This window comes from Crotalus tigris, unplaced genomic scaffold (genome assembly GCF_016545835.1).
Source record: "Crotalus tigris isolate CLP2741 ecotype Arizona unplaced genomic scaffold, ASM1654583v1 scf7180000017536.10889498, whole genome shotgun sequence".
NCBI lineage: Eukaryota > Metazoa > Chordata > Lepidosauria > Squamata > Viperidae > Crotalus > Crotalus tigris.
Genome location: NW_024096460.1, coordinates 8,135,836 through 8,162,653, shown reverse-complemented (window position 1 = coordinate 8,162,653; position 26,818 = coordinate 8,135,836). Strand labels below are relative to the sequence as shown.

Sequence of the window (26,818 nt, the reverse complement as noted above, 5' to 3'; positions counted from 1 at the left end):
GTGTAAAACAAAGCATGAAAAATATTGCATGCTATATAAAGTATAGTACCCTGATCTGATTAAAAAGTTCTGAACCCCAAATTAAATTTTCTAATGCTTCAGTCCTAGAACCTTGTAACCTTTTTATTACAGATAGTTCTCAACAATTCATTTAGTCACAGTTCAAAGTTACAGTGGCACTGAAAAAAGTGACTTACGACCATTTTTCATATGTAAAATCATTGCAATATCTCCGTGGTCACATGATCAAAATTAGGATGCTTGGCAACTGGTTCATATTTATGATAGTTGCAATGTCCTGGGGTCATGTGATCACCTTTTGCAACCTTCTGACAAGTAAAATCAATGAGAAAGCCAGATTCATTTAACAACTTACTACTAGCTTAACAACAGCAGTGATTCACTTAACAACTTCGGCAAGAATGTCTCACTTAACAACAGAAATTTTGGGCTCAATTATGGCTGTAAGTCCAGGACTATCTGTATTGCTAGATTCAGATTAAAATTTTTATACACAGAACAAATATTGGTATCAAATGGAATTACACGGAACCAAATAGTCTGAACAATATCCAAGAAACAGATTATGTTGGGTATTCTGGTTTTTTTCTCATGGAATCCAACATAATTATTTAAAGTCAGCTATTGCAAAATAAATTTTATACGTTAGGAAGAGACTATTTAGACTTATATTTTGAATTACTAATTATATTGCACCAGCTCCAAGTATTCTGTTTTCTGAATTTCTCTGACCTTGGCTGTTTGCTTGCAGACATTTTCTTACATTACTAGATAACAGCTTCAGTTCTAGAATAAGTGGAATTTACTCTATTTATATACAGTAGTTTTCATACCATTCAAAAGAGGCAATAAAAAAGCGAAAAAAAGAATCAAAAAGACCAGAACACCTCCTCAGTAACAATCAGCAGGGATAAACACCAGGATTAAAATCAGACAAACAATCAAGCAATAAAAAAATACCTTAATCAAGGAACTACCAACTCAGTCAGTTGGTAGCCTAATCAAAGAACTACAAGGGGAAAAAACAATACTGCCACCAACACTGATCTGGTAAGCTTCTGTAAATAAACAGAGAAACTCTACTCCCTTCTAGCACTGAAGATGTTACCTTCTAGAATGAAATGTCTGCAAACAACTAAGCTCAGAGAGCATCAAGGACTCCACAGTTCAATCCTGAACTATGGAAGTCTCCTCTGTTGAAATCATTTCATTCATGGACCTTTTGTGCATTTTTGACAGAGTTTGCATTTTGACAGATTTCGTTTCTATATTATTTTATAGAACAACATAGTTCTCCTTCTTCTTTTTTTAACAATGAGGCATATTTCTACAACATGAAGGATTTTTCTTGGTTTTTGATGGGTAATTTAAACACAAAATGTGTTTAATGATACTATCAATGGTAGTAAGTTAGCCTTACTAGCACTCTTACTAGCATTGATAATGTTATCTAATTACTAATACCTAAATGGGCATGGATGAATAAACACCAGTCAGTTGTAGTAGTCTGGATTTATCAAGGGATATGAGGTAAATTAAATTGGTGACTGTTTTATATAAAATTCTGAAGGTGCTATTTGGAAAGATCCAAAGAAGGAACTGAGGAATCAAGACAGCTAAAAGACATATATTTCATTCAAGATTTCAGGATGCTTAAAATAATTCCTGATGTTAATCTTAGGTCAGTACCCTCCTCCCCCCAATCTACACAAGATGACCCTTTCAGAAGAACAGGCAGGACAAAAAAATTGCTAGAGTTAATTTCCACTTAACTCACACAGAAAATGTTTGATACTTCCAAGGTTGCTAGAAGCATTTTCCAAAGCACTATGTGGAAATTGTTCATCTTTTGGGCTCAATGGATTTTTGTCTACACCACATCAAGCTGGAAATTTTGTTTTTCTAAAGTTTTTTAGAATTCTATTAGATACTCATATAGAAAGTTTATTCAATATTTCTTAACAACATAACTTTTGAGGTTAGAATCTTTAATATCAGTCACTTCATAAAATAAGCATGATTCTTTATGTGAATACAACTGTGTGTACATAGGATTTTTTTTCATCTATGCAGTTGTGCTTAAAAACAGTATGTAAACTGCTAACCTAAATAGTTTAGAAATTAAAAATAATTGGCCTGATAGGGAAATTTTGGACATTTTGTTATTTTCTGGGTTATTAAAAGTATTCACTTTTCTTTTCCTTTCAGAAACAATTTAAATATATGTAGAATTAAAAAGAACAAGAGCTAAAGTAGAAAGACCATCTTGCAGTCTACATAATTTTAATAAGGCATTTATAATTCATAAAACAACCAGACAAGCCAGATGTATTGCATATTATATAGACATTTGTATATAAATTTATATAAATTATGTTTGTGCTTTTAGATATATATATATACCTTCTAAAATAGGGGAAAACAAAATTCTGCCTATTTTGTTACTTTACTGTCGTTCTAGTTTTGTTCAGTCTTGACGTATGATCCACACTTTCGCAGAGCAAATTTTTTTTGAGTTGCTCCACAGAGGAAGGAATGGCTGGACATTTTTAAGAATAACTCCATTTTTATTCTTATATTATTCCCTACATTGTTTCAGAACAATTTAAAACAATGCATGGGAACAGAGGGGGTGAAAAACTATAAGGTAGAGAGTATAAAAATAATTTGTCCTCTTCCTTCTTCCAGCAGCCCCTGTTATTTCCTAAAAACATTGGAGTTAATCATAACTGAATCCAGGCTTACGTTATTTTGTTTTTGAAAGAGCTGAATTACTATTTCTCTTTGCTGGTATCAAGAAAATGTTTCTTCTGTTGTAAGAACTTTGAAATCTTGCAGCAGCCAGTAAGAAGGAACTATAGGGAACAATTTCTATACAAGTACTATCAAGATGATTGGGTTTTGTGCTTTTGGACAACATGACTGTTTGCACGTGAATAGCCCAATCAGAAGACCTGTAGGTATTCTGGCATCTACATGATGCTTCTAAGTTCTACCATTCATGTAGGCCACATTACAATAGAAATAAGAATACTTATGCTTTTGCACTCTGAAGATAAGGAGCAACTGGATATTTGGGGATACGGTGCAGGGGATCATTATTTTACTAACAGCATGTGCCACGGATACCAAAAGAACTTAAATAATTAAGGGCTTTACTGTGAAATGAATATTGAATATGTGACATTCAATTAAGCTTAAAAATGATATCCATTTATTAAGTTTTATTACCTTCAGTAGAATTTATCAAGTGATGAATTAATTTAGATTACTTACTAAAGAGATATATATTTTCTTTATATAAATGTAATATCTGGCTTTATAGCTATTTATGACAACAAAACAAAATTTCTTGATACAAAATAGTATCAAATATTGATCAGCTGGTTTATAAGTTAAATATAATTTCTGTTAATTCAATAAAATGATAGCTTAAAATTATATTTTAAGACTACTTAATTAAATTTAAGAAACTCCATATTTACACTATGGTATTAATTGAGAACTTGCATTAAAACAGAATTTCCTAAAATCCTATTTTTAAAAATATACATTTTTTAAAAAGTTAAAATGATATATTATGTTGTTGCTTATGGAAGATTTGTGTTCTTCTCTATTCAAGTTGTGCTTAACTATAAAGATCAAAACAGTACCAAAGAGGCAAATGATTCTAATTAATACTGATAAAATAAAAATAAATATTTAGAATATTCTCACATTCTAGCATATTTTATATATTATCTATCTTGGTGAATTCTCCACATTAGTATTAGTGATGTTGTATTAGGATAAAATACATTAATGACCACAATAGTATCAACATAATAAAACAAGAAACAGATATAAATCTTATTGAAATGAAGACTCAAAATTTTTTTTCTATCTGTCTATCATAGAAAGCCCATATTCATTTCAGTCTGGTTGGTATCTTTGTGGTGTAATCATTAAATGGTATTTGCTTTAAATAAAATATTGTTAAATGATAGCAGGATGATTTTTTAGTTCTAAAAATGTACTTTGTTTTTTATATAAATATTAGGGACTATATACAATAAATTAAAAATATATAATTTCAAACTTAAGATTAGAGATAATGAATCACAACTTTACATGCATTTAGGTAAAATATGGAAAAGATTCAGCCAAAATTAAGGTGATTTAAAGTTCTATTAATATATTTTGCTCTTACATGGGCTCAGAGTGATAAGTGGGCTGTCATCCAAGCCACTGATCAGATCTACCTCAGTTTAATTTCAGAATCAGTGCTTTCAAATGTTTAGCTGGATTCGAAGTCCCATTAATTTCAATGGGAAATATTTAAGCATATGCTTATTAAACCTACTGAAATCAGTGAGTCTTAAATATGCCTAACATAGGCTGAATTGTGCCTGTATTCACAGCAGTATATACTGCAATATTTTGTACATGGGGATCAGTTATTTAAAATTAAAACTAACAAAAACACAAAGCCATGACCTAGATAGGGTTGTTACACATGCAGACACAGGTTTTGCACATCATTTCATCAGCTGAATGAGTAGTCCAACATGCAACTATATTCTGCGTATACAGCTTTCCTCCTTATCAACTAGCTGGGGTGAACATGTTAAGTCCTTTCAAATCTACAAAAATCCCACAAATCAGCTCTTTCCTTTTGTCACCAAACAGCTGACTAGAAGTTTATTTTATTGTATGAAAAGAGTCTGTGCATACTCCTTTGGATCAAGGTAGAAGCTTATTTGAGTCATACATATACCTGAAGAGACATTCAAAGCAAAACATAGATAATCATATGTACATTTAGAATTTTTTTTAAAAAAAATGGAAATAAATTAATGATTTACAAATCTTTGTACAGATGATTAAATTAAAAAAATGGCAAGCATTTTCACTTGAAATTGGCATAATCAGAAAAAATATCAATGAAATCTTGTACCACTTTGTAGCAGAATTCATACTGTTCCTGCAGATGCAAAAAAGAGAGATTGTTACATTTGAACTCTGTGGAATTGTATTTAACTTCAAAAGTTAACTGTAGAATCATAATAAAATATCATACAGATAAAATGTTTTTCACCTTTTGTTACATGTTCCAGCACAATTATCTATCAAGTGACACTGCCTAGATTAAGACTACTATACTGTATGTAAAACAATGAACAAAATAATTATTTCCTTTGAAGAACTATTTGAATAAGAAATGAATCCTGGTACTTTTATATGTTTTCATTACTATGAATGTATTTTCAATTTATTGACCTACATTTGAGCCTATTAATACAAATTCACTACTCTAGAACAAGTTTTCATAGAACAAACAAAAGACCAGTTCTAATTTTTGCTGATTAGATATTTTCATCTTTTGCCTTTCTCTTTCTTTTCTATGCTCTTATTCATAACTGGCTTTCAGCTCTGTTTAGAGCAGGCATGTCAAACTCACGATGTCACGTGACGTCATGTGACATATCATGACTTTTTCCCCATTGACGGCAATGGGGTGGGTGCGGTTTTGGTGTGATATATCTGGCCCGCGGGCCGGCAGTTTGACATGCCTGGTTTAAAGCAAGCCAACAAAATAAGGGGACCTGAAATTGTATCCTACCATAACCTTTAGACATCCTATAACTGGATACTTTTACCATTGGGGAGGAATTATACATGTACTCCTCAACATACTATGACAATTGGGAAGGTCTGTTGCTAAATGATATGGTCCTAATGTATGACAGCATTGCTTAGCAATCCCTGCAGTTACACTTGCCATCATCAATTGAGTCCCACAGTCACTATGCTTTAGCAAAGCAATTCTATTGTAGGATGTGGACAGAGCCTCTGTTTTGCTCCCAAAATATTAGTGCTATATTATATTATTAGTGCTATATTATCAATTGCGGTGAAGCAACATACCAGTGTTTGCACCATATGTGGTCTTTGCAGCCGTAAGCTCTTCACAGCTTGAAATACATCTAAGAGCCCCTCAGCTTTGACTCGTTCCAAAATATTGCTGAGTGCTATGAATGTACCTGTTCTTCCAGCTCCAGCACTACAAAGACAAAGACAAATACTGTAGGCAGAGAAATAAAATATACATGTAGAATTGAGTCTCTGCTAATGTGAATAGGCTTAGTAGCCTCTGTAGTTCTTTGCTTCTTCAGGAGTACCAGATATGGCGTTCATGTTGCAAATTTGCTCATTCATATATAGCTTTTATAGAATCTTCATGTTACCATAAAAATACGTTCTTTAAAAAATTTAAACTTTAAAACTATTCAGACAGTGAATGATGATTTTGAAGTTACTTGCTTATATACAAAGTTTCCGCTGGAATAGATTTATCCACCCACCAAGATCCAGAAGAAGTTTCCACTTGCAAAATGGGAAGAGATAGTTATTTCAGTATTAATTGAGAGGATTCTTCAATTTTGTAGAACTATATAGGATTAGGGATTGGGATCTTTCACAAAAGTTTGGGGGGAAAACTTCACACACTTCACACACTTCTTGAATTGTGTCTCTGTGTAAACTGCTATGATGGAATGTTTAGTAGATCCTAGGAAGATGGAAAGGGAACGAAGACTCTCACAAATAGAAATCCTTCATCCAGGGGAAAGGTAAGCATGAGAAAGAGGCTCAGAACAGCTCCACCTTATTTACATTACATATAACTGAACTGGAGAATTACTTTGGCAAGCTTTCAAGATTCTGTTATATTACAGTACTTTGTTATCAATAAAGAATGTTTCCATTCTCTATTTCAATATTGGTAACTTATGAGCCTAAAGCAAGGCATGGATTATAATTATACTGAACAAGATTAAATGAAACACATCTTCAGGAATCTGAACAATTTATCCAGTAGAACCAAAGGGATATTAAAGATTTGTTAACAAAGTCAATTTTCAAATTCATCTGGAGTAAGGTATCCATCACAGAATCCATTATAGAAACATATGTTAAGACAACTATAGAACTGTGGAGTGCTACACCACTATACCATGTGCATTTCATGCTGTGATAGCATGATATATACCATGATAGCTCTTTTTCTACAATTCACTCCTTTCATTTCTGACCAGCAATAGCAGCTTGTGGGGTCAGCTATCCATGCTCTAGTAACCTCTAGATCAGGCATGTCAAACTGCCGGCCCGTGATGCATCATGCAGCTTGTGGGGTCAGCTATCCATGCTCTAGTAACCTCTAGATCAGGCATGTCAAATTGCTGGCCCAGATGCATCATGCCGAAACCGCGTCCACTCCATTGCCGGCAATGGGGAAAAAGTCATGATATGTCACACGACATCATGTGACGTCGTGAGTTTGACATGCCTGCTCTAGATTACTCTATTTTAATATGGTTCATATGAGACCACCTCTGGGAAAAATTTGGAAATTAGAAGTTGATCACAAAGTAAGAACCAGACTTGAGACCAGAAGTTCCATTAAATTGTGCTGTTTTGTTAAGTCCATTGACTCTCTTGTCAGTTTTTAGGACCAATTCACTGGTGGTTATTTTTATCTCAATGGTCTTTTAGGGCTTGGGACCAAATTATCTGAAGCATCATCAGTTTGTATATACACTTGCCATTATGCTCATCCTGATCACTGGTCAATTCACTTGCTTCCCTGCTGTAAATAAAGTAAATGGCAGCTTTCTGATTGTGAAGAAAGCTTTCTGATCGTGAAATTTCTTTCATGTACCTACTGTCTCTGCTTCAGAGTGAAAGTCCTTGCGAGCTTTTCAAATTTAAAGCTGCAAAAGAATGGGGGGGGGGGAATGTAAGAAAGTGTTTACCTGCAGTGTACTGTAATGGGATGGTTTCCTGTCTGCTGTTGCTGTTTCTGAACAGCTGCAATGAGATCAATCATACCTTTCCCTTCAGTCGGAATGCCTATCTCAGGCCATCCATGAAAATGAAACTGTCGAATAACTCTGCTTTGCTTTTCCTAGTTATTCAGAAGTGAGAAAGCCAAGTTTAAGATAATTTTAGTAATGGAAAGAAATACTTTTAAATACCAAAGCCTCACCCACTTTTCTGGAAGTAATTCCATTAGACATATGGAATTAGGGCTTAATTCTAAATAGATTCATAAAAGTTTTCAGAATCTATTACATATTGCAACCTTTCTATAAGCAGTGACAAAAATTATGTAGTTTGTATCAACTACTATGTTTTTTACTTTAACTGTCCAATGTAATATTAGAAAATAGATTTAAAAATACCATATATAGTACATGATATATACATACACACATAATATAGTGTGTTTCTATCTCCAGTAATCTGAACACTAAATTGATAAAGAGAAGTTCCTCATTAATTTAAGGATTGACTAGAACTGTAATGTAAATATGAAACAGATGTCTCTCACTCTTCAGGCTAAGGAAATAATCCAAATCTGTTGATTTGAAAATTCAGAATTCAAATCTTGGTGCTGCTACACCATGCATACAACGTGCATGTATGCATGTGTGTGTATATGTATGTGCATGTTTTACAGATAGATATAGAGATAGAAATATAGAGATATATCAGGCATGATTTGATTTTTGAGGTCTGCAGTAGACTGATCTTCTGTATATATCTTCTTGTTAGCCAATTACAAAAGGATGGGATTAAATTTCTGGACAGTCAAAATTTGCCTGTTCTGATATGTTTCTTAAAGTAAAATATTGATAACTATTATGGACAAATCTGCTAAATGGAAGTAAAATATATTCAAGACAACCTGAAGTTGCTATAACTATAGTGACTTTAAGAAGTAGAGAAATTATGAAGAATACCTGGTTGTGTGTAATCAAAAAGTCCCTTATGCTTATAGAATCAACAAGCAAGTCATTCTTAATATCAATAGTAATCTCGCCATAAGAAACAGAACCTTCTGATAGCCAATACTGAAAACATTTTTCCTGTAAAATTTAGAAACAGAAAAAAAATGTTGCTTTCATATTTCTTGTTGATATCTAAGCTATGTCAATCATTCCTGGGATTTACAAATTAATTCCATTTTCCCCACCCATTTATACTGCACCATAATATGTACCGTATACTCCATCTGCACTAGAGTAATGAAAAGAATCACGCCCAGGTGGTTCTGATATCCTAATTAAGTTAACACCAAATATACAGAATTCTTACTATAAGGAAATTGCAAGTGTTAAACATCACTAACATCTGAGCATAGAACTACACTTAATTCCCACTGAATTTCTTGGCATTTGATTATAACTTCCTCTGAATTATGATGACTTTTTTTGGACTTTGGCTATTATACACGGTATAAAAATTAGATTTTTATATTTTCTGAAAACATGTGATTGTAAAGTAATTCAAGCTTTTGCAAATCACCTGTTTGTCTGTGATAGACAAGTGTTTGCCTCAGCAATTGAAGAGTAGCCAATTTTGCTCCCTCATAGGAGATTTCATAATTCATTGAACAGTTAAAATCGTGGTCAACAGCAATCAATAGCAAATGCATCAATTGTACTTGCACAGCCTCAGAACTGCAAAACATTCGCTAGGACAAATTTATGCTAGCCCTGTGTTGAGGCACTACATTTTACAGATCCGTGTTAATGATATGTAACGTACAAATGAATTTTCCATACTCTTGTTCCACTTTAATAACAAAATATTTACAAGATACTGTACAAAATGCTCATACTTGCTCCCTTTCCAAAACTTCTGTAAGCATAACAATGGTGTGGCATTTCCACTCCCACACCATTCGCCAGAAGTCTTCCACAGTATGAGGAAGAGGTCCTTGAGTTGCAATGAAGTAGTCCTTTTGGCGATAGCCCTGGATACAAAGAAATATTTCATCCTTTGACAATTCTGTTACCTAGATTCTCCTGTTTGGAAGGAATTTTATATTAAATAGATCCAGGGCTTTTTTTCTCATAGAACGCTCAGAACGGAGTTCCAGCACCTTTTTTGGATGGAACCTTGTAGGATAGGCAAGGCAGGTTGTATGATTTGTGTGAGTTTGGCACCTTTTTTTTTTTTTTTTTAGAAAAAAAGCACTGAATAGATCTATCAGAATAGATGTTTTCTTTAAATTTCTAAAAGTCCTTCCAATCCCACTCCCATTCACTCTGATCCACAAAACAAAGAAATTAGTTAAACAAATTTAGCCCAAGTCTTCACTGAGGCTTACAATGACTGAAAAGAAGACTTGTTGGAGGGTAACACCAGAGAAGACAAGGGTTTGTTAAATTAATAAATAATGAACCTCTTTCATCTGAAAGGAGGATATGAGAGGAATACACATCACTAAACAACTCATGACTTCTAACAATAGTCTGTTGAGCTAGCCACAATGGCTAAATTTAAACAATATGGTTAGAAGCCACAGTTTACAAAACACAGTGGATGGTCTCACAAAAGTCAAAATCAAACAAGCGATATGTTTACTGCCAATGTGTGTAGCTCTTCTTTTACAGTTGACCTTTGAGAAGGAGATCAGAATCACAAAGTAGGTGGGACCAAGATAGTAAATGATTCCTCTTGCATATATATTTACATGTATTTAAAATGTCAGATTCATTAAATATAGTTAATATGATCATTTCTCAGTCATGTGTTTAACAGTCTTTTGTCATTTGTCCTATTAACAATACCAAATTTTGGTGATCTTTGTGGCTTCAGTCAAAGCATTCTGGACATCACACACTTTTATGAACTTTAGAGTACGCAAGTTTGACATAATGCACCATATGAGTTCAATACTATGTAATGAACATTCATTTGTCATTGAAATGCCAAGAAAAAACACATTGTTCACCAAAATAGACAGAAAAAAGTTTGACATCAGCAAAGAAAGTTATCTATTTTTATTTTCAATTAAATAAAACAAATTCTGCCATAGAAAAAAGTAAATCAAACTTGGTTCTAAGAAAAAGCAAAGATGTTTGCTTTTTTATGTTGATATTTTAAATACAAGATCTTTTTTTATTGTTATTATGAGGCTCTGATTCTTTTTCTTTAAATTCACAGATTATTAACGTACAGTAATGCTGAAGGTCATGTAACACTGCCCTTTCTAGATGAATTTTAAACAAATATTCTGGAAAAGATGTTAACATCTCTTACAGTAGGTGCATTTTCTGTACAGAAAAGTACTTACATCTATGAAGGAAGCATTGATATAATCTGTGTACTCCTGACCTCGTTTCATTGAAAGAATCACTCTGTTAAAGTCATCTAAGGCACAAAAAAGTTACATTAGATTTTGTAAAATTCTAAATATTTTATAGTCAATAATAGCATATAAATTATGATCAGCAGGCTTTTACAAAATTAAAGTTTAGTTATATTTCAGTCTGCAGTGCCACCTACTGTTGCTTGTAAAATATTACAATATAGGTAAGTTTTTGTCAATTAAATTATACAATTTGTTTGAAAAATGCAATTTAATTTCTTACAAGGGATTATTTGGATAACTCTGGCTTTCTTCATATTTGCTGGCAGATTACCAGTTCTCATATTTTCTTTCATTATTCGAACATTTGTTAATTTCTAAAACAAAAGTAAAAATTAGACAATGACTACAAATGAAAATATGAAAACTCAATATGAGAAGAACAATAACAACTTCAATCAAAATGTCTTACTCATATTTTCTTCTGAAAAATTCTACTTGATAAACCAACATATCATTTCATTTGCACGGGAACTTTGTTACATACTTCCACATAAGGAAATTTTAAAACTCAAAACATCTACCATATAATGTCTACTTAGTGGTTATTGTTCTACAAGCCTTATAGCAGCGGTTCTCAACCTATGGGTCGCGACCCCATTTGGGGTCGAACGACCATTTTACAGGGGTCGCCAAACAACGCGATCCGCCATTTTTCCCCCTCAGGGGGCGCCGCCGCGCATGCACGCTGCGCATGGGGGCAGCGCCGCGCATGTGCGGTGCGTCTGTGTGACGGGGGTCGCCGTCACACAAAGGTTGAGAACCACTGCCTTATAGGAAATTAAGTGTAAGAAAGTTAAGAGCCAGTTCATTGTACTAGTTAAGGTACTTTGGGGATGGGGGAGAGAAAGAAAAAAATATTGTTTTTTTTATGAAATAGCATCAGCTGAAAAATTCACAGAGCTATAAGAAGTCTATAAGACTGTTTTATTGAAATACTGTTAGTAATTTTTCCTTCATCAATACAAGTATATTTTTAATGGGAATACTGAATATGAGTATTTTTTCATACTTTAACACTATAAATGTACTCATGTACTCCCAATCCATTTTTTCTTTTTTAAATGTTTGCTTGCATGAGGTTTTTTTTAGTTTTTTCTTTATCATGCCACTTTCATTTTATAGTACTTACTTTAAATAAAAAATTAAAAGCCAAGAAATAAAAAAAACCTTTAATTTTTAAATTTTACTTAACTTTTGATATTTTATGTATACTATAAATAACATGACAGATATTGTTAAAACTATGAAATATCTTAGGAAAGAAAATTAATATATTAAAAAGAAGCATTGGAGTCAATTAATAAAGCACACTTGTTTTATTTTATATCAATTTTTAAACTATTTAAGGCTTACTTTAAACTCTTCTTCCAATCCTATCTTAACAAGATTTGGTGTGGTGCTATTTGATTGCTGCAGATGTTTTTCTAAGGAGGATACATCTAGTTCTGTGTCACCATAGAGGTAGTATTCAAGTAAGGCTTGATATATGAAGGAATACTGCATCTGTAAAGAGAACACTCTAAATCATGATCTTTGAAATATTTTTAGTTGAATAGTATTCAGCAACATTGTTTAAAAATTAAACATTTCACTTATTTTTACAATGTTTATAACCTCCCCACAATCCAAAAATCCTTTGGATTTGGGAATAATGAAATAAAGCTGAGAATAGGACATTACAATCATATTTAGAGAGTAAAAATCAAAATATAATTCCAATTCATTACTAGTGACATTCAATTAAACCATCCTGGAACAGCACTGCTTTCATTAATTTTCAGAATGCCTCTAGAATAGGGTTATTTGTAATTCAAGGAGAAAAGTGTTTCCAACAAATGGGGCTGCCCCCTAGAAGCCTGTCATCTGGCCTACAATGTATGACCCTCATGAGGAAGTGGGACTTGGAAAAGGATTTCTCTATAGGATGGAAATGGATGGGTAGATTCCATTTTCATACGATGTTGCCTGATATATTCCAGTATTATGTTGCAAAAGGTTTAAAGGTGACAATTCGCACTTTGAACTGAGCCAGGAACCTATTGGCAACCAATGTAACAAGTATAGGATAGGTATATTATCACTGACAGGACTGAACTGTCAAGAGTATTTTTAATTGCCCTGAAGGTATGGGCCATTTCTAACCTACATATTTCCTGCACACCCACAATCCTAGTGCGCATTGCTGAAATGCACTGTCCAAATTGCTGTTTGAGTAGCTGAATTTTCTGCAAAAGTTACAAAAGAGATTAATTCAAACTTTTCAGAGGTCACTTGGTAGCCTGAAGTCTCAGATTCTACACCTGAGACTCAAAGACCGAGAATGATACCTACTTATTGCAATATAGCATAAATGTTCTCGTAACAAAAACAAGATAAAAAAGAGGTGAGGTGATATGGTAAAAGCTGCAAAGATTTAATAAGGAAATGAATACAATCACTCCCATTTCCCATCAGCCTTAGTCTTAGCTACAAAAAATGAACTTACACAGAAGACTTTTGTGGCAAATATTTTTAATAAGAAAAAGTGCTGTCCTCTGACTTTTTTTAAAAAAAACTCCTATTTGCTATGATCAGCTAGCTGCTGCTTTAGCATCATTTAAAAAAAATAAATGATGATTCTTCTAAACACCAGGATATCATGTCAGCAGTGAGAAAATGAGATATGTGATAATCTCACTGTGGATAAATACAACTGATTTAGGGAACAAAAACACCTAGCACATTTGAGACTGAATACAATATCAAATTAAGTTGCTATGCAAATTCTTTCTGTTTCTCTGTCATTTCCAAAGAAAGATTTTAACAGTGAGAAGGAGAAAATGTTCACCAATAAAAATTAACCTCAATTGATTAACATGCAAAAGATTCATATTGATGTAATGTAAAGAAGGCTTCCTGTAGTTACTGAAAATAATACCGTGTTTCTCCGAAAATAAACCTGCCCCAGAAAGTAAACCACAGCTGATTTTTGAGGGGTGGGCCTAATATAAGCCCTCCCCCGAAAGTAAGCTCTACTTAAGAGCCTGCACGGATGGCCTGCCGCTGATACCATCTGGTTTCACCATAGACATGAAGTAAGGGGGGGGGGAATCTGCCAGTGCCTCTGTAATGAGGCCAAGCTGATGGGGGAGGGGGGATCTGACCCACGGTACCAGTATACTGGTTCCTTACCACTGTCTGGCTTGTTCCGTGGCCTCATGGCAGTGGAATTGGGCACCACACGGAAGGGGGAAAATGGCTGGTTTCGGTGGGCCGTGGCTGTGTGTCACCTCATGTATCACGCCCAATGACATTGCCATGAGGCCTGGCAGATTTCCCCCCTCTGACCCATGTGCCGGTATACCGGTTCCTTACTACCGCCAGCTTGTTCTGTGGCCTCATGGCAGCGGCATTGGGCGTGAGGTGGCAAATGGCTCTCCGGTTTCGTTTGCCACTGGCCACAGCCATTTCCTGCCTCGCGCATCGTGCCCACTGCTGCTATCATGAGGCCTGGCGGATCCCCCCGACCCACACAAGGCCGTAGCCAGGCCTCCCATGCCTACCATATATTAACCTTAACCTCCCCAATCCCAACCCTAACCCTAACGGGAGATGAGAAGCCTGAGGAAAAAAAAACAGAAAAACTTGGGTGGGAAAAAACAGGGTTTTTTCCCAAAACACTTTGAAAACAAACAGGAAAAAAACTTTTTTGTTCACAAGTTTTCCAGGCTTTTTCCAGGCTTTCCCATCCCTAACCCCCAATGTCTAACTCCAACTCTAACCCACACTCCACTCAGGGCAACCACAATGCACCCACACTCCACAACTTCACCACCCTCCCTCCCCAAGCCCCACCCCTGCATGATCGCAGCCTACTGGTACTGGCAATAGGTAAGCCCTCCCAAAAGTAAATCCTAGTGCTTACCTCAGAGCCCAAAAGAAAGTAAGACCGGGTCTTACTTTCGGGGAAACACGGTATGTATATAATGTATGTATGTATGTATGTATGTATGTATGTATGTATGTATGCATGTATGTATGTATGTATTACTTACATCCGTTTGAACCATCTGTGGACGCTGGCTGCGAATTCTTGACACAAACTCGAAAACATCAACTTTTTGTTCAGTATGCATCATGTCAATCATGGCATCTATTACTATGAATGTGCCTGTACGACCCACACCAGCACTTGAAAAAGAAATCATAGTTGCAACTAAGAAGACCACAATGGAATAATGCATCTTACACTGCAACAATATATCTTACTTCCAAAACATTATTTCTTTGTCTTTATTATATTGCCAATAGCTGAACCAATTTCTGGACCCATTTCAGTCAGATTTCATACAAGGGTGTTGAGGAAGTACACAATTTGGGGGTCCTCCTGGATTCATGACTCCTGCTCAAAGAGCAGGTGGCAGTTGTGGCTAGGAGAGTCTTTGCACAACTTCGTTTTGCATCACTTGCCTCCTGGATTGAGGCCCTAAGCATAGTCCCTAGTCATCTCTCAGATGGATTACTGCAACATGCTCTACATGAGGCTACCCTTGAAGAGTACTCGGAAGCCACAATTGGTGCAGAATGCAGTGGCATGCACAGTCCTGGGAACCCCTAGGAATGCACATATAACACCACTATTGTGCGAGCTGCATTGGTTACCAGTTTACTTTTGGATCCAGTTCAAAGTGTTGTTATCTTTAAAGCCCTACATAGCATGGGTCAAGGGTATCTGAGGAGTGTCTTTCCACAATGGGACTAGCCTGCCCCACTCACGCCAGTGGAAGAGGCTTGCTATGGATGCCATCTGCTAAGGAATTCCAACAGGCAGGTTCAAGGAGAAGAACCTTTTCTGCTGTGGCTCCATCCCTGTGGAACACTCTACTACCAGTAGTGAGAACTTCTCCCACCCTTTGGCCTTCCAAAAGGGTATCAAACTTTGCCAGTTGGCCTGGGGCCCTGAGGGAGGTGCTTACTGCTGGAAGTGGCTGACAGGGTAAGAAGACCGCATTTCCATCCTGTCCATCTCTTGGTTCCAGTTTCAGTATAGTTTTACAATCATAATCATAATCAGTGTACAGTTAATGTTTTAATTATTTTTTATTTATTTTATAACTCGTAAGTCACTCAGAGTCACCTTATAGGGCAGATGGGTGGCATAAAAAAATGAATGAATAATACCAGTTCTGTTATTGATAACATTTGGCATCCATTTTTGTGCTCCTTGACTTCAGCAGTTCTTGATATCACTAATCACAGTACTCTTCTTAATTGGATGTGGTGAAAGCCCTTCGTTTAAGTGGCTCCCAGGTGCAATTCAAGGTTCTGGTCACTGCCTACAAACCCCATCATATTATATGGCCTCGTTATCTGAGGGCCTGCGTATCTCCAATAGTTTCTGCCCTCCCCCAGGTATGTTCAAGCAGAGTGCATGTGTTCCAGATCCCTTCCATTAAATACTGCCAACGAAGTGTGCCTTTCTGTCTCTGCCTCCTCTCCCCAGAGAAAGATATGGTATCCATTCTCCTGAGGTTTCAAAAAGCCTCTAAAACCTGTTTCATTCCCAGGTTTGGGGTCAATGTGTTCATTGATACATTTGTAAAGCCCATGTTATATTTGTAGGGGGGTCAGTGTGTTCATTGATACATTTGTAAAGCCCATGTTATATTTGTATGGATGATTGTTCTGGTTGCTTTAACCCAGGCTGCCTGTTAATGTGTAGGTAATCAGTTTATTTATTTATTTACTGGATTTTGTGAGCTGGTAGTTTATTTACTTACTTACCTACTTACTGAATTTTGTAAGCTGACCGAAATCTAATTACATATACAGACAATTCTGCTTAACCTCCTGAACTACCACAAGAGGGAGCACAATTATCACAGATTGCTATTTAAATTGCCATGGCAAATAATCTTCAGCCTTCCTTGAAAAAAAAAAAAAAAAGGCATGGCATCCTGTGCTAGGCAGGGACTTTTCCTATGTATTATATCAGTTACTTGTTTTTGCTTATGATATCATTGTAACTTCCTCTCTCCCTCTAATTCTGCCACTGCTCATTTTTTTAAAATGAGCAATTTAAAGTTTATTAATGACATGTTTTTATTTTTGAATTTTGATACAGAAACTCAGCTTCCCTTCAATGTTCTCTCTATATATTACTGAGCAGAAGACTGTGGAATATTTTACTAAAATTAGTATACAGGAGTCTATAATTTCCAAGTATTATTTTTCTGTATTTTTATATTACATCTAAACTCACTGTCTTGGAGTTGTGTTCAACTGCATCTCTTAGAACCACCAGATTTCTATGAATGGAAAAATGGGGTAGTTCCTGTTTCTCTTTTACACACCTTCCAACATTTGTTCCATGGAGCATCCTTTGGATTGGTGTGGGCTGTTAATCCCATGCCCGGACACTGAGAAGGATAAACATTTCCTGTTCCACATAGATACATACCTACAGTGAACCACTATTGGTCCAGCATGTGCAGGATTCAATGACTTGACTTTCTTTAGGAATTTAAGCATTCCAATAGGTGTAAAAGGCACTCCAAAATCAGGCCAGCTGGTGAAATGAAGCTGAGTGACAAGTCTCGGAGCTTTACAGCCATCAGAAACCTGCTGAAGGTCCAGAAACAAAATATGAACACAATCAATTACATTTAAGATTGAAGTCAACCAATAGTTTAGTTACTTGTTACTTGACTTTTTTCCTCCTCTGCAGGATACACATTAAAGAGAAAAATTAAAGCAGATATAAAATTAATCATGCACCAAAAGCATTTGTAGATGAATTGTATGCAATAAACAGATTTATTTTTTCCACACTGACATCCCAACTTGAAATATTCTCCAGGTTAAATCTCTCAGGCACCAAGATTATACCCTAAGTTTAAAAAAATGGTCTGAAATTTTTACATTTTAATATACGGTCCGAACAATCATGATGCTGAATCAGACCAGTAGCCAAGCTAATACAGCTAAGTCCCCACAGTAGTAAATCAGATATCCACAGGAAACCATATGAGAGCTATAAATGTAGTATAGCAATAGCAACAACATTTAGGCTTATATACTGCCCCATAGCACTTTGCAGCACTCCCTGGGCAGTTTACAATGTAAGCATTATTTGCATACTGCCCCCAACAATCTGGGTCCTCATTTTATTGACCTTGGAAGGATGGAAAGCTGAATCAATCTTGAGCCCTGTCAGGATCAAACTAAAGGCTGTGGGCAGAGTTTGTCTGCAATACTGCACTTTAACCACTGCACCACCAGGGCTCCCTGGTATATATCACATTCAATAATATTTCTACAAATTTGTCCGATTAAAGCCAATAACCTTCCCACCATACAGTACCAGAGCAGGTATGAGTATCTGCCCATAGTTTTAAATTTCTATTGCATCTGATTCTATTCCTCTCATTTTATTGTTTATACCATTCTGAAAAACATTATTATTGAAGAAGGCATCATTTATATTGTCATTTCTACATGATTCCTTATGATGTCAACATAATCTGAATTTTGTAGAAAGCATTAACTCAGTACAGCCATCTATGATCAATTACATTTTTGGGGAATCATGAACTCCCAAATGGGACTCCAAAGAAGGCGCTAGTAGAATATCAGGATCAAAGTATGCACAGAATTTCAAATAATATCTCAATATTAATCCTAAAATAATATCAAGAAAATATAAGTGAAAATTAAATAAAGCTGAGTTTTTATCCTTCAACAAAAACATATAATTCTAAATATTCTTTATTCTAAAAACAGGGTGAGCAATAATTAATTATATTTTAAAGCAATAATAGAGAAAGTGAAATACCGGCTGAATACAAAATTTTCGAATGGTGTAATCTACAAGAACTATGCAGTCCTCCACAGAAACCCGGATGCTTCCATAGGTCCAGCATCCTTGATCAGGCCAATACTGGAAACATTTGTCCTATGTAAATATTAAAACACAAACATACCACATCAGCATTTTGTATGTTTCACCCAAATAAACAGGTTAAAAACATACAATTGTGCTGCAACTATATGGAAAAAAGAGAGGACTAATTCTGAAATTGAAACTAAACACAACCATATAGCTCTAAATTATATTCAAAATAATATCAGGGTAAGGTGTGACATATCATAACACTAACATTTGTTGAGACGTAACTTTATAATCAACTATGTTTGATTATTGTACAGATCCATTTCTGCAAGTCTGGGTCTATTTAGAAGATAAAAGAACTTAATATAGTTTAGAACTAAAGCTTAGAACAGAGAGATAATTTCATGTCATCTTTCAAAAATATAGCCTACATACATCTTTTTTTCTCTCTTTATGTGCCAGGAGAGGTCCTTCTTGAGCAAAAACAACAACAAAAACCCTGCTTCATTTATCAAAAATCAGAATTCATTAGCTACAGCTATTTACTCTTATATAAGGTGACCAACTTTTTTACAATGAAAAGGAGGACACAAATAAATTGAAGAAAAAAATTTCATAAATAAAAGAAACATTTTATTCATTGCAACAATAATACAGACAACTTGCATGTGCAAAGTTTGCCAGCCGGGTGTTTTGGCGCGCTCAGCAGCAATTCCTATTGATTTTCGAAACCAATAGTGGGAGTAGCACAGCTCATGCAAAAGCTGGAAAAAAAAAACCATCAAAAAAGGTGCTGGAACGCTGTTCTGAGCGTTCTATGAGGGGAAAAAAAAAAGCCCTGCAATTAGTCTTCAAATATCGAAAAGGAGGACATGTAGGAGGACACTTTTCGAAGGAGGACAGAACTTACAAAAGGAGGACTGTCCTAAAGGAGGACAGTTGGTCACCTTCTCTTATAGGTATATTGCAGGATACAAATTTCATATTGAGTTTAATCAATGTTATTCAAATAGTAATAATGATGGTAGAAGGAAAGTTGGACCTTAAATGTGCTACTAACATTCTTTGGCGCTATGAAATTGTAACTTTTGTCTATCAAACAATGCCAGGAAATCAGACAAAGAAAAATATGTAAGGACAAGTATTAAAATTACTGCAGTTGCTGTACTGTATCAGAAAGACTGACATTTTACTGGCTAGATGATATAGGAAGTGGTTATGTTACTAATAGTTTTGTGGGCTATTGGACTGCTTCAAACCTACTGGAGGGAAATAAACTTTGAAATGTCTTACCTCTTTTCTCTCTTTCACATTTGTTAACATGACAATAGTTGCTGACTTCTGTTCCCATACCATCCTCCAGAAATCATTTACTGTGTCCTGTTTAGGACCTAGATATAGAAAATAACTACTGAATTAACAGCTATACAGAGTACAGAAAAGTGTTTCTCATCTATTGAGAAGAATATCAAATTCTATAAGAAATGCTCAAAAGGGTTTACAACATTCAGAAAGTCCAAGGAAAAGAAACAAATTAAAAAAATGCATATTAAAATTAAAATAAACTGGCCAACTGGCATTCAGATTTCACAATAAAAATATTTCACTGCAAATACACTATCCTGCATATTAGAAAATCTGAAAGAGAAACTCTATACTATTTTTGTTATTTTAAAATACATTCCTCCTGAAGCTTCAGCTGAGGTATAAAGTGATAAAAAAATTGTGCAGTGGCCCTGAATCCAAAGTTTATTCTTGCTAGTGAGGTGAATATATCACAAGTAAATTTTAATTGTAAAGACATATTCCCCCTAATCCTTCATTTCTTAGAAATATAAAGTTTAATTGGCTCAAGCAAACCAATTTCTGCTTGTGTTCCACTGCACTCTTCTTGCATTTTAACAGAAAAATGTATATATTAGCATAATTGGACAGTTACTTCCCTATTCTCACTCAAAAAATAAAATGAAATGGAAACAGTAGAATTAAAGAAATTTTGACATCTACTGTAAATATATTTGTATAATCCTCAACAGTTCATGGTCCACATCAATTCCTTGAGTACATATTTTTCAATTGGAAAATTGGATTAAATACACATGTGCACACACAGAGATACACAAACACATGGATGGTGTACCAAAAGTGAGACCCCATAGACAATTTATTATATAAATTACATTAAATATTCAAATATGTTGCCATTTTCCTATTTAACTAGGACCTTCCCCCAAAAAACTTTACATCTTCATTGTTTTCCTGCAAACTATAATTTTGCTAAACATGGTGATGAAATTATATTTGCCATATTAATATTTAACACTAATTCAAACTTTTCATTTTTACTTTCTAATGATTCCTATTAAGTTTGATAGTGGTTAAGGAATCAGGCTAGAAACTGAGAAACCGGGGTTTAGTTTTATTTTCAATATGAAGCCAGAAAACAGTCACCTGTGAGTCAGCATTGACTTGGAAGTACATACACATACACACAAACAGTTCTCTACTAACTCTTCCTTGGTTCTGTATATCTCTAATTCTTACGCCAATGTCGTATAAAGAGTGAAGTCAAGGCAGATGGCATACTTCTCCTTTTCCTTTCATACTATGTACCACTTTTTCTCCATTTCAGTTCTCAGTAACATCTTATTCAATCTAAAGATTCTTCAGAAAAACACTTACGTGTTATGGTACACTCATTAACCTTAGAATAAATAAAACCAATATTACAAAATCCTTAAATCTTACTTTAGACTAAATGTAAAAGGAAACTAAATATTTCTGAAATTGTTTTGCGTATGCAAAAGTACAAAATAAAAACTTTTTAAAACATTTGTCAAACAATAGAAACCAAAAAATACCTTGAGCAGCTATAAATTTATTCTTTTCTTTGTAGCCCTATGAGAAAATAAAAAAATATGTGTGTTATTTTTACAGGAATATATATTAAAGATGCATTTAAAAACAGTCTGTAGTTATTCTGGAAAAATAAGTAATTGTATAAGAAAAGGATTTCACTTACATCTATATATGAAGCATTAATATAGTCTGAACACTGAAATCCATCTATCTGCATTAAAGTTACTCTGGAATGATCATCTGTAAAAATGAACACTCAGTTAGAACTGTTTATTTCCAACATGGAAGAAATGTGGATAAAGCTCTAAATGTCTAATTTTTTTCTGAAAAAAAAAAAACTAAACTAAAAAAAGTTGATACAACAATGCATGATGATTTTTTAAATATTATAACTTCTATATGAATGATACCATACACTCATCTTACTAAAATAATGGTTTTTAAAGCATCAGTTTAGCAATGTATCATGAATATAAATGCAAAATCTTAGAAAGTAGGAAAGAATGATTAATAGTAACATAAGTTATCATGAATTAAAATCCCATGTTGTGTTAATTTCAGTGGCTATCTGTTCAATGGTGGCATTAATTTTACCTCTGCAAATGAACATAGACCAAGTAATTTAGGGACAACCTCTTTACAAATAAAACTATGGCACTCTTTTTTCTGATAATGATTCCTAGATTAGGAACATAAAAAGGTCTGATGTCCTCACACAACACTCCCCTGTTGTTGTTGATCTAGAAATAATTAGTAGACATCAGAATTAGTAACTGATCTCATGAATGTGTCTAATCCCTTTTACCATTATTTAAGGACTCTTTCTCATACCATGAATGATGTGTTATCTCATGTCTTTAAAACAGAAGGAAAATATATGACATGAAAAGCTGCTATTCCCATAGCATTCCTTTTGATACTATTGAAATAAAGCCAACTGTCAATGCTGCAAATAATGTATATTCTTGCTTTGACAATATGCAAAACTGTTTGGCATTTATTGGGTTAATACTTAGCTTAGACTGGGCGGGGGAAAAAGCCCGGGAAAGAAAGAGGAAGTAAACGTTTGACCTTCTCACTAATTGGATAATGTGACCTGTGACTGCATGAGAAGGGAGGGGTTGAGCAAGGAAAGCTTGATGCCAGCGACCGGAAGTTCAGATTCTGGCATCAACTAGTCCAATGGTGACCGGCATAATTTGTAGTTCTGCAAATAAAGACTTTAGGAAACATGCCTGAAAGTTCTTTGAAGTGCTTCATTAGTCGGAACTTGTGACATCATGCCAGAATCCACACTCTTTTCAAACGATCTACGTCCCGATTTATCAACAGCAGCCTCGGGGGAGATCTCATTATGGAGAAAAAAAAAAATTGCCTGAAACCAGCCCCGTAGCTGCAGCAGTTTCCCCGGAGGGGAAAGCGATAGCCAGCAAGTCGGGGGAGAGAGAAATTTGGCAGATTTCCCAGCTGAGAGCGAAGACTTCAAAAGCAGAATGGACAGATAACACAGTTATGGGTGAGTCGTTGGAAAGATTTCAAAACTTAGAAATGAGAAACAGAAAACAGTTCCTACAAAGTGAAACCTTCATCCCTAAGAGAGAGAATCCCAGTTTGAATCCTCTGCAGCAAAGGGGAAATTGGGTTCCCCAGCAAGTGGCTGATCTATGTCCTCTGAACTTACCACAGCCAATAGAGGCCTTGCAATGCCTTGGGGTGGTACAGAAGCCAGGAAATCAGCAGCTGGGGGGAGAACAGCCACAGCAAGGAGGTTGGCCACAGCCCCCAAACGTGCAACCCCTGGGCATAAATCTGCAGCCAGGTTGGGGCCTACAGCAACTGGGGTGGCCACAAGGGCGATGGGGAGCCCAGCAGGAAGCCTGTCAGACCCTGCCTTTGCCAGCCAGAGACCCCAACCCTGAAGAGAGGGTGAGTTCCAGTCTGAGGCATCTGCAGCAATGGGTAGATGGGTTTCCCCAGCAGATGAATGATCAGCAGCAGGGGGTACCATCCAACCCCGCTGGCCAGCAGCCATGGAACCAGCCCCAGTGGGGGCCACAGCAGCCTGTGCTTGCACCACCCTTCAATGCAACGTTTGATGGGGACCCAGAGAAGCTGATTTTTTTCCTCAACCAAGTGCGTTCTCATCTAAATCGCTGGGCCTATCTCTATCCGGAACCAGGGGCCATGGTTGACGTCATTGGGGCCAACCTGAGGGAGAACAATCTATACAGCGAGCAAGCCCTCGAATTGGAGGATCCCCATCTCTTTCTCTTAGGACTGAGAGAACGATTTGAAGACCCATCCATCGGCCTCAAAGCAGCAGGACAAATTCACAAAATAAAACAAGCAGGGAGGCCTGCCCTGGAGTACGTGCGAGAGTTCCGCAAGATGGCAGGTCGAATAGAGGGGTGGCCTGAGCAGTCCCTCATCCATCACTTCATCGAGGGATTAGATGATCACCTCTCCCAGGCTTGCATCTATCGAGAAGTACCTGATCGGCTGCAGGAGTGGTACCAGACGGCCGTGAAGCTGGATGTTAAGCTCTCTCGCTATAAAAAGCCTCCCCCACAGGAACCCGAACAGCAACCAGAGCTACCTGAACAGCAATCACCCCCACGAAAGCCTTCAACCACTGCAAGGGCTGAGAGACCCAGGCCACCTGCACGCCCTTCCTTCGAGTGTTTCCGGTGTGGACAAGGAGGACACCGAGCGGCCACGTGTCCAGTCCCCTACCCTCGACTGCAGAGCAAGCCAGGACCGGCGATGCAAAAGAAACCTGCTCAGTAGCTACCAAGAGAAAAATCTAATCGACTCACGCAAGAACCAGTCGCCCAGGTTACACTCCACACACAGGAGAATGCCAAGACTCCAGGTGGACCTGCCCCTGCTCTTCCCTTCTTTGATAGCGACGATGAAGGAGAAAACGCCCCAATGGTGAGTCAACAAATCCTGCCTTTTTCACTGCCCGCCAAACTCGTAATCCCTACGTCTGGGGCACAAATAGACTTAAACGTACTAATTGATTCGGGATGTACCCGCTGCATTATTAGTCTGGCGTTTGCCATGAAAATGGGCATAAGGGCAAAACAGCTTTCCAAACCGATGAGATTTGAGCAAGCCGATGGCTCCCTGATGGGAGGGACTCTTATTACACAATTAACTGAGCCTTTACGCCTAGAAATAGGTGCACACTGGGAGTTTATTCGTTTCCTGGTGGCTCCAAAGATGATCGAGGCAGTGATCCTGGGACTAGCCTGGTTGGACAAATGGAAGCCATTTATCTGGTGGGAGAAAGGAATGAGAATTGTGAGACTACCTATAGGGCCTGATCCCCCCATTGATTCAACAGATGTTACCGGGCATCTTAGGCCACCCAATGAGCGAGCGCACATGGCCGTCTCACTGACCCCAGGTGAACCAAAGAATACTTGGACCTGGCGGAGGTGTTCAGTGAAAAAGAATGTGATGCCCTACCCCCTCACAGACCCAATGACTGCTCCATCGAACTGGTGCCCGGAGCCAAACTCCCACGTCCGAGGATGTATGCTATGTCCCCCCTCGAAATGGAGGAGATGCAGCGATATGTGAACAAGAACCTAGCGAGGGGGTTTATTGAACGGGCCAAATCTTCCGTGGGAGCCCCTGTGTTGTTCAAAGAGAAAAAAGATGGGTCTCTTCGTCTCTGCGTAGACTACAAGGGACTCAATGCTGTAAGTGTGGAAAATAAATACCCCCTCCCCCTCCTAAAGGATTTATTGACCCACCTGGCTAAGGGGAGTGTCTTCACTAAGTTAGACCTAAGAGAGGCATACTACCGGGTGAGAATAAAAGAGGGAGACGAGTGGAAAACTGCCTTCAACTGCCCTATGGGGAGCTATCAGTTCAAAGTCATGCCATTTGGACTACAGGGGGCCCCAGCCGTATTTATGCAGTTGATTAATGAGGTTCTACATGATCACTTGTACAAAGGGGTTTTGGTGTATCTTGATGATATCCTGATATACAGCACAAACATGAATGATCACATAAAACTAGTGAGAGAAGTGTTAAAGAAACTATTGAATGCCAAGCTTTATGTCAAATTGTCAAAATGTGAATTTCACCGAACCCAATTAGACTATCTTGGCTACTGAATTTCCAATGAGGGTATTGAAATGGATCCGGCCAAGGTAAAAACTATAATCGAATGGCAACCCCCAAGGACTCGCAAACAGCTCCAAAGCTTTCTGGGTTTTGCCAACTTTTATCGTCAATTCATCCCTTCTTTTGCCGAGATTGCCCTTCCTCTTACAGAACTACTCAAAACAGGCAAAGGAGGAGGGAAGCCACGACCGGGCCAACCACTAGCATGGACAATGAGCTGTCAAACAGCTTTTGAGAATTTAAAGAGACTATTTGCCGCTGAACCGGTTCTAAAGCACCCCTGCCCAGGAGAACCCTTTGTGATTCAAGCCGACGCCAGCGATGTGGCGGTTGGAGCAGTGTTACTTCAAAAGAACAAAAATGGGATCCTGCAACCCTGTGCCTACACCTCTAAGAAATTCACTGAGAGCGAGCGAAGATGGGCAATCTGGGAGAAAGAGGCCTTCGCAATTAGGTGGGCGCTATTGAACTGGCGACACTATCTAGAAGGGAGCAAGGTGCCATTTGAGGTATGGACTGATCACAAGAACCTAGAGGCACTGAAAACTCCTCGCAAATTGTCACCAAAGCAAGTACGGTGGGCACAGTACTTTAACCGCTTCAACTTCACTCTAAAGTACATACCAGGAGGAAAGAACTTTCTAGCTGATGCGCTATCCCGGTTACCCCAGTACAAAAGTGAGCGAGAGCAGGTTAACGAGGCAATTATTCCCAATCCACAA

The 26,818-nt window shown here is 36.8% G+C and overlaps 1 protein-coding gene across 4 annotated transcripts in view; it reads right to left on the bottom strand.

Moving 5' to 3' along the window:
* Positions 1-365: 365 nt before the first annotated feature.
* The window catches only part of PTPRE (protein tyrosine phosphatase receptor type E), a 131,132-nt gene continuing 104,679 nt past the window's right edge, over positions 366-26,818 (bottom strand). For 3 of the 4 annotated variants that reach the window (XM_039345631.1, XM_039345710.1, XM_039345869.1), the window contains 14 exons: positions 22,117-22,193; positions 21,956-21,992; positions 20,388-20,485; positions 19,038-19,157; positions 17,664-17,827; positions 15,259-15,394; positions 12,578-12,727; positions 11,445-11,538; positions 11,147-11,223; positions 9,686-9,820; positions 8,805-8,930; positions 7,815-7,966; positions 5,929-6,064; positions 366-4,984 (listed from right to left, as the gene is read on the bottom strand). In XM_039345631.1, coding sequence (XP_039201565.1) covers positions 4,910-4,984; positions 5,929-6,064; positions 7,815-7,966; positions 8,805-8,930; positions 9,686-9,820; positions 11,147-11,223; positions 11,445-11,538; positions 12,578-12,727; positions 15,259-15,394; positions 17,664-17,827; positions 19,038-19,157; positions 20,388-20,485; positions 21,956-21,992; positions 22,117-22,193 — 1,577 coding nt within the window. In that variant the 3' untranslated portion in view covers positions 366-4,909. The remainder of the gene's footprint in view (positions 4,985-5,928; positions 6,065-7,814; positions 7,967-8,804; positions 8,931-9,685; positions 9,821-11,146; positions 11,224-11,444; positions 11,539-12,577; positions 12,728-15,258; positions 15,395-17,663; positions 17,828-19,037; positions 19,158-20,387; positions 20,486-21,955; positions 21,993-22,116; positions 22,194-26,818) is intronic. The other variant, XM_039345792.1, reaches the window with a different exon arrangement.